Consider the following 8,711-nt stretch of genomic DNA (forward strand, 5'->3'; position numbering starts at 1 on the left):
TCCTGCCACTTCCCCGTCAGTGCCCCTGACAGCTGTTCCACCTCCAATCCACAGCTCAAGTTCTCAGACCCCTCTCCTCCAGCCCCACCCAGGTTGGGTAGGGAGGGGACTGTAGCGGGGGGAGCAGGAGGGATTCTGGCAGCAGTGAAGTGGGATGTGGGGAGGTTGAGACCTTTCCCCAAGTCACCCCAGCCACTAATGCTGAAGCCGCAGGATGGCAGCCCTGGTGAATGGGACGGATCGGCAGCCCCTGCTGACTAGGGTTACCATACGTCCGGTTTTTCCCGGACATGTCCTGCTTTTCGGCAATCAAACGCCCGTCCGGGGGGAATTGCCGAAAAGCCAAACATGTCCGGGAAAATGCCGGCCGGGCACTTCCCCTCCCGCGGCTGCTCTGCTCTGCTCCTCCCCTCTCAGACTTTAAGAGCCGAGCTGCCCGAGCCAGCGCTACCGGCTTCGGGCAGCCCCCCCTGCCTCCGGACCCCCAGCCGCTGGCCAGGCACTTCCCTTCCCGGGCTCCAGCTGAGCTGCTCCGCTCCTCCCCTCTCAGACTTTAAGAGCCGAGCTGCCCGAGCCAGCGCTACTGGCTTCGGGCAGCCCCCCCTGCCTCCGGACCCCGAGCCACGGGCCAGGCACTTCCCTTCCCGGGCTCCAGCTGCGCTGGGGAAGCGCCAGCCGGGGGCGCAGGGTCTGGGGGCTGCCCGGCAAACCGTGAAGCCGGTAGCGCTGGGGCAGCCCTTTCCCCATGGCTGGGAGTGGGAGGAAGGAGGGGGCTGAGTTAGGGCGGGGAAGGGGTGGAGTTGGGGCGGGGCTAGGGGTGGGGAAATGGGCGGGGCCAGGGCCCATGGAGGGTCCTCTTTTTTTATTTATTAGACATGGTAACCCTACTGCTGACTGAATCCTCCTGTTCTCTCCAGAAGGGGTCCAGCCTTGCCAGCAGCAGGACAAGCGTCCCCTGCCCATGTGCCTCAGCCTTGCCTGGTCAGACGCCATCACCCGTCAGTCCTTGGCCTCCCAGGCTGCCAGTGATGGGAGCAACTCTGGGTGGTGGCTCGGGTGACACAGACACCAGACCACTAGGAATTGGGTGCGGCCCTGTGGGACAGGAGAGTCTCGCAGAGGGCACTTGGGGGACTCTCCTGCCCTTCCCAAGAGCGATAGCACCCTGTCCTAAGAACATAAGTCTGGGATGCGGCAAAGCTTGTCATTAATTAACCTGGCTAAAGAGCTGGGTGGAGCTGCTCCGGAGACAAGCTGGCTCGCTCCTGCTCATGGAGGTGAATTCATCTCCCTTCCCAGGAGCACCTGCTCTCCCTTTCATTCCCCACCAGGCTCCTTGTGCCAGGCCAGCGAATGGCCACAGGATGGGAATGAGGCCTGGGCCCCGCCCCAATCTCCTGAGTCTAATGCAGCTGCTCAACTTTTCCCCCATCAGCTGCTGGGTTTCCCCCAGGAGGGAGTAGGTGACAGGGAGAGAGAGACACACACATTTGTCCTTCTGGTTGCAGGGCTTGTGTCCTTCCAATCCCATTGGTGGCTGCACAGTGGGCAGAGTCCTCGCTGCGTGCCTGGCCCAACAGAATTGCAGGGCGTGGTGTGGAACACAGAAAGAGATAGAGAGACTCATCCTCCAGCCGGGGTCAGTCTGAGAGAAATTGGCTGGGGTCCCAGTCTCACTCTTCTAGCGGGTGCCATTTCCCAGCTGGGTTCCTTATCCCTCTGGTGCAGCAGCAGCTGGTAGAGCCGGTAAACCCCATCCCTGGCCTGCCGGCTGATGTCCTTGGCTGGGTCACTGACGGACAGAGTCAGCTGTGCCATGTGGTGACCCATCCTGGGGAATTCCGCTGAGTTCTAATGGACGGGAGAGGGAGAGGAGACTCCATCAGCATTTTCCTGTTAGCTCCCAGTCCCCCCGGGCCAGGACTCTCCTTCCCCTCAGCCCCTCTGCAGGAGATGCTAGAGGATAGGAGCTAGAGCCAGACCCTTAATTTCCTCTGCCCCCAAGGAAGCCTGCAGCACAGGGCTGTGGACAGGGCCCTCCATGAGGACTTGCTTCCCCAGCTGCTCCAGGATGACAGGGAGGCATGAACCTGGAGCACAGTCCCCTTAAAAGCCCAGAGTCACCACTTAACTAGGACAAGAAGAACTTGACTCAAGCCAGGCTCACTCTCTGCTCTGACTCTGCCTTCCCAAGAGGAACACTCCTAACCCACAGCCCCTGCAGCAGCAGATCCTACAGCCCGTCAGAGCCAGATCACCTACCCCTGGAGTCAGGAAGCTGGGGTCAGAGATCACTTACGTCAAACTCAGGGAGGGTGATGGTGAATCTGAGCAGGGCCGTGCTGCTCTTAACGGCCCTGGCTCTCTCTCGCGGCACCCTGGACACGATCCAGTAGTTAATGTGCTGTGGGGAAAGGAGGCATTGCACTGACTGCCCTGACCAAGGATGCCCACTGGGGGCCCGGCTAGGAGGACAGACTGGAAAATGGATCTAAGAGTGAAGGTAAAATTGCCCCCACCCCTCTCATCGGGCTCACCTCCAAGATGTACTGGAGCCTGTCGGTGTCTGGGGACTCTGCCAGCAGGTTCCCCAGCATGGCGTCCAGGAGGTCTGGCAAGACTCTAGGCAGATCCTGAAAGCAAGGGAGAGCCATGGGTCAGAGTTAGGGAAACTGGGGCTAAACTTGCCACAGGATGGGAAGTGGGGTCTCTGGGAAGCACTGGTGTGACCCCCAAACACATATCCTGGCCTCTCTCCTTCACATCCCACTGCAGGCAATTAGCAAGGACTCATGGCAGGATGACAGCTGGCTCTTCAATCCATGACTTTAGCTGATCTACCTGCACTTGGGCGGTGTCCTTCTCCATGCCCAGGGTGAAGACGGCGTGCAGGGCAGCTCGAAGGAGGTGGGTCTCCAGCTCTGGCTCCACAGCAGGTGTCATGGTGCTGGAAGAGAGAGGAGCCGGTATTAGACTGTGCAGTGCGGGGATGGGACTGGCACCAACACGCAGGTTAAACTGCAGGGAAATAGGCACAGGCTGGCAAGAAGGGAAACTGAGGCACCGAGCCAGGGAATGACAAGGCCAAGGTTTCTCAGACAGACAGTGGCAGGGCAGGAATAGCACCTGTTCCCTGCACCCTGCTGCCCCTCCTGTATCTGATCCTGGGAGTGAGCCTCTCCCCAAAGCCGTTGCAATGTTACTGGAGTGAAAAGAACAGCCCAGCCAGGAGAGAGTGACCCTTCCCTGCACCTCTGCCAGAGGAGCCACCCTTGGGCGGTGACCTGGGAGTGGGAGTGGGAGGGGCAGTGACTCCCAGCCCTGGGCCTGAGCAGCACTGGGGTTAGGGGAACCGGGCCGGAGGGTCTCGGTACCTGAGGTTGCCCACAGCAATCAGGGAGTTAGCGAGGACGGCGCCGGGTGGAGAGTTATCAGGCAGCTCCTCAATGAGCTCCTGTGAGACCCAAAGGAGACAAAGGAGCGTGTGAGATTCGGGCCACACTGGACATTGCTGGTTTCCTATTGACCTGTGGGACTTTGGGCTAGTTGCTCCCCGCTCTAGGCTCTGTCCCCAGCAGTCAAATGGGGATTTCATACTTTCCCACTATTGGAAAGTGCTGGGAGAATCCCCCAGCAAAAGCTGCTCTGACAGTGCTAAGCAGCATCTGACCATTAGAGGTCAGAGCGCACTGCCCAGGAGGAGGAGTGTTTGGTTCTGGGCTGTTGGAGTACGGGCTTTCAACCATCTGTGCACACATATTATACTAATTGCATCTAGACCACATCTCCCTAGTTTGTTTGTGAGAATGTCCTTATTAACACCAAGATGGATCACATCTACTGTTTACCCACCTCCACTAGGCCCGTAACCCTGCCAAAGAAGGAGCTAGGATTGGTTTGGAATGATTTGTTCTTGACAAGTCCATGCTCACTAGTCCTAAGAACCAAATTGTCCTGTAGGTGCTGACAAACTGATTGTTTAATAAGGAGTTCCAGTATCTTTCCAGGTATGTTAATGGATGGGAAGACGTTCTTTTTCAGGGATCTCTGACGAGAACTGGGGCACAGCACGTAGTTTGTTGAGGCCATAAAATGGAGACAGGCACCTCTTCTCTTCTCCCAGCACCCCAGATACCTAAAAGGGTGGGACTCACATCCCTCAATGGGCTTTAAAAAAGACAATGGTTACAATGTGGCCCCAACCATTTCTGGTTTCTGCAGACTAGATGTTTTAGCAAAGTTTAGAATTCCTTGGTGCTCAACACCGTGAAACTCCCCTTTCTCCTTTACAAAGGGCTTTAAAGCCCCTTATCTCACCCAGGCTCTTGACTGCCCAAAGTTGGAGAATTGTCCCTGTTCCCACTGCAGAGCACCCCCCACGACACACACACAGAGTCCTCCTGGTGGTGGGAGGGGAACAGAGGAAAGGACAGAAGATGTAAGAGATGAAGAGAAAGGAGGGAGGGATGGAGGAAAAGGTAAAAGAAAAAGGACAAACCCTAATGTCCCCAGTGATTCTAAGGGACAAAATCCCAGGTGGGGAATAAAATTCGACCACCTTAAGCTAGTGTTTTCCATGCCTAGAATTCAGCTGGCGCCAGATGCATCAAACTGAACAGGTTCCAAACCTCTCGGAGGCTCTTACCTTCTAAACAGGGACGTCTGTTTTCTAGTAAAATCAGGAAAAAGAAAAGAGAAAACTCAAAAGAGGTTCCTCCTGGCGCTCACGTACGTGACCCCTAATACTCTCTCAGTCCTCAAAGAGAGACCTCGAGAAGGAGACTTGCTGAAGCAAAGCTACAGGGGACTCTGAGGTTTCCCTGGCCCTGCACCCCTGTTCTGCCTGGCTGATGTCAGCATCTCTCTGTGAGGTCACCACCTCCCCAGCACCTTTGACCAATAGGCTGAGATCCTGCAAAAGCCCTTTGTGATGTCACTGCCACACCCACTCCTCCCCTGCAGTGCTAATGTCCTGCCACAGGGCAGACACTTTGGAGGTTTGAGCTACACAAAGAGGAGACACTTAGATCTCAAAAATTAGATGAGATGTTTCAGTCTGAGCTAAGTAGTTGCTGCTCTTAACAATTGCAACATAATAAAATACAAATAAAATAGACTATTTCAGCCATTCTATTATGTCCTAATCTGATCTGAGTAAACGTGATAGGACACCTCATCTTATGCACTGCTCCTAGTGACACTCTCCAATAGATCCCCATTCTCCACCTGTCGGGAGGTAGGTAGGAGCGGATTGTTATCCCTACTTGAAAGAGGGAGAAGCTAAGGCTGAGAAAGGAGAATTGACTTGTCTTAGGTCACACAGCCAGTCCGTGGCAGAGTTGGGAATAGGACCCAAGAGCCCTGATTTTCAAACTAACCATCGGATCTTGAATTTCAGACATTGAATGACCTGAATAAAGTGTTCTCAAGTGAGTTCCAGACCAGCAAGAGTTCATAGTAATTATTCAGCAAGTATTTTAGGAGAACTGGAATGGTAGAGAAAATAATGAACTGCAGAGAAGCAGCAAAATTTGTTGAACATATGACTGGTTATGACTATTTACTTGGTCTTAAAAGAAAACAACAGGGACCTGAGTCTCCTCCCTGTCAATAACCCCCTGCTCAGCCAATCAGGGTAGAGACCGAGGGGTGGGGGGATGAGGGTTCTCACCAGAGAGCCCAAAGGATGGCCCAGGTCACCGCTGGGGATCACTGTCTGAGCACTATTTCAACGCCACATTTTTCGGTGGACCTCCCACAGTGGGAGTTGTAGAGCACCCCCCACGACACACACACCCCCCCCTCCTGGTGGTGGGAGGGGAACGGGGAAAGGACAAAATAAGTAAGAGATGAAGAGAAAGGAGGGAGGGATGGAGGAAAAGGTAAAAGAAAAAGGACAAACCTTAATGTCCCCAGAGATTCTAAGGGACAAAATCCCAGGTGGGGAATAAAATTTGGCCACCTTAAGCTAGTGTTTTCCATGCCTAAAATTCAGCTGGCGCCAGATGCATCAGACTCAACAGGTTCCAAACCTCTCGGAGGCTCTTACCTTCTAAACAGGGACGTCAGTTTTCTAGTGAAATCAGGAAAAAGAAAGGAGAAAACTCAAAAGAGGTTCCTCCTGGTGCTCACATACATGAACCCAAATATTCTCTCAGACCTCAAAGAGAGATCTCGAGAAGGGGACTTGCTGAAGCAAAGCCACAGGGGTCTCTGAGGTTTCCCTGGCCCTGCGCCCCTGTCCTGCCTGGCTGATGTCAGCATCCCTCTGTGAGGTCACCACCTCCCCTGCACCTTTGGCCAATAGGCTGAGGTCCTGCAAAAGGCCTTTGTGATGTCACTGCCACACCCACCCCTCCCCTGCAGTGCTAATGTCCTGCCACAGGGCTGACACTTTGGAGGTTTGAGCTACTCCCTGTGGATCACCCCGCTCAATGAGTGTTCATTCTAGGAAGCAAGCCGGCTAGACAGTAAAACATCACAAGCTGCTCCCAATGCTACACTCGGTTTCTCAGAAATGAGTAGACTTTATGGGTAGCAGAGACCGTTAGAGCATCTAATCTGACCCCCTGCATATCACAGGCCTCCTGTCTACCACAATAGCTACTTTTGGGGCAAACACATTCCGGAAAGGCATCTAGTCTTTATTAATGACATCAAGAGATGGAGAATCCACCACTTTCCTTGGTAGCTTCTTCCTGTGTTCAATCATCCTCGCTGTTGAATATTTGTGCCTTATTTGTCATAGGAATTTGTCTCTTTTCACCTTCCAGCCATTGGGTCTTGTTCTGCCTTTCTCTGCTAGACTAGAGAGCCCTTTAATACCCAGTATTTTCTCTCCATTAAGGCACTTCAACACTTCAATGAAGTCCCCTTCAATCTTCTTTTGATAAGCTAAACAGGTTGAGCTCTTTCAATAGCTCACTAGAAGGCATTTTTCTCCAGCCCTCAGAACATTTGGTGGCTCTTTGCTGCCCCAGCTCCAATTTCTAGGACCATCTTTTTCAAAGGAGGACACCAAGACTAGAGGCAGTATTCCAATAGCAGTCTCACTGCTGCTGTGTCACCTCCCTATCCTACTCACGGCTCTGCTCCTACGTCTAATGATGGCTTTAGCCCTGTTCACCACAGCATCACACTGGGAGCTCATGTTGAGTGGCTTCTCCACGCTGGCCCCTAAATCCTTTTCAGAGTCACTGCTTTCCTGGATCCACGTCCCCATTCTGGAGGTATAGCCGGCGTGCCTTGTTGCCACGTATAGGACCTTGCATTGGGCTCTGCTCAAACTTGTTTTCTTTGAATGGGTCCAGCTGGCCGAATGAGCCAGATCGCTGTATATCACTGCCCTCTCCCCATCAGGAATTACCACTCTGCCTGTATTTTGTCACCCCCCAATCTTGTCAGCAGTGATTGTATGTTTTCTCCCAATTCATTGATAACAATTATTTTAAAAAATTAGTCCTTGAGAGCTTCTTCAGACCCTTAGTACCCAGGACCTGCTCCCCAGAGCACAGTGAGAAAGGCCGTCCAGCCCTGCTGGTACATAGGGGATAAGCACAGAACAAAGGTACCTTTAGGAGCTGTGTTGTCCATAGGCTCTGAACAACATGTGGGGGTCAGCAGATTACAAACGCACGACAGACCTGTAGTGTAGACAGGTCCCAACTGTGTCTCGATTTCCCACCCTGTAAAATGGGGAGAACAAACAAAACCTTGATTAGCTCCATTTGATAGCTGGGGAAACCGAGGCACCCAGCGGTGCAGAGACTCGCTCATGGTCCCAAAGCCAGGAATAGAAAACAGCAGATCTGATAGCCAGGCCTGGGACCTAACCCTGGTTTTCCTGGCCTTGCTGCTCTAAGTTTAGTCACAGCCGCCATGTCTTTTCCCCCGTGTCCCTTAACCCCACGTCACTGCAGAAGAGAGATTTTCTGGTAGCCAGCTGGCTCTCCTGCATGTGGATGTCGTTCCAAAAGACGTGCTCTGACTCAGTCCCATGCTATGGTTGGCTGAAGGAACCACTTGGTCACATTCTAGCCCTGAGTTATACAGGAGGGGCGACTAGATGCACATAATGGTCCTTTCTGACCTGAACTTCTATCAATCGCTACATTTTCTGCTGCTAGGAAGAGAACTCTGAACCTATTTTCTCTCATTCACTTTCAGTCGGAATAATTTCAATCCAGGCCAAAGGATTTCCTCTTCCATTGTGTCTTCAGCACCTTTGGGAGCAACCAGTTACTGTTACCCATAGGTTACCAGTTTCAACCTGTCCCAGGGTGAGATGGCCAGGAAAGGGGTTGGAGCTCAACTGCACCTGGCCCAGGTGATGCAGCTCCCTAGGGTGAAGGGAATAAGTGTGGGGGTCACGTGACAAGACGCAGCCTGTGACTAGGACCCAGGCCTGCTGAGAGATAGAAGGGGAGCCTGTACTCAGCCAGGAGAGAGACCCCAAGGGAAGCAGGCATGGGAGGGGCTTGGAGCGTCCTTTAAAGGTCAGGGACAAGCTGGGAAGGGGCCAGGCTGAGCACTAAGGACAAGGCCCTAGGAGGGAAAGACAGGGCAGTTTAGGAGATGGGGCAGATAGTCCAGTTGGTTTCGGCTCCCAGGACCAGACACCCAGAGGTGAAGGTGATTGTCGGGGCTTCTGTCCTTCTTCCCCAGTGTAGATTTGATAGTGGAGAAGACTGATGCCGTAAGGGGGAAGTGAG

At 53.4% G+C, this 8,711-nt stretch overlaps 1 protein-coding gene across 1 annotated transcript; it reads right to left on the reverse strand.

Annotated features, from left to right (window-relative positions):
• Nucleotides 1–243: 243 nt before the first annotated feature.
• Nucleotides 244–6,078, reverse strand: LOC135981546 (maestro heat-like repeat-containing protein family member 7). The gene is made up of 5 exons (XM_065584465.1): nucleotides 3,375–6,078; nucleotides 2,842–2,947; nucleotides 2,538–2,633; nucleotides 2,300–2,404; nucleotides 244–1,851 (listed from the first exon to the last, which is right to left on the reverse strand). The coding sequence occupies exons 1-5, from the start codon at nucleotides 3,593–3,595 to the stop codon at nucleotides 1,624–1,626; spliced, it is 756 nt and encodes a 251-aa protein (XP_065440537.1). The 5' UTR covers nucleotides 3,596–6,078; the 3' UTR covers nucleotides 244–1,623.
• Nucleotides 6,079–8,711: the final 2,633 nt, after the last annotated feature.

Source organism: Chrysemys picta, chromosome 2 (genome assembly GCF_011386835.1).
Source record: "Chrysemys picta bellii isolate R12L10 chromosome 2, ASM1138683v2, whole genome shotgun sequence".
Classification (NCBI taxonomy): Eukaryota; Metazoa; Chordata; order Testudines; family Emydidae; genus Chrysemys; species Chrysemys picta.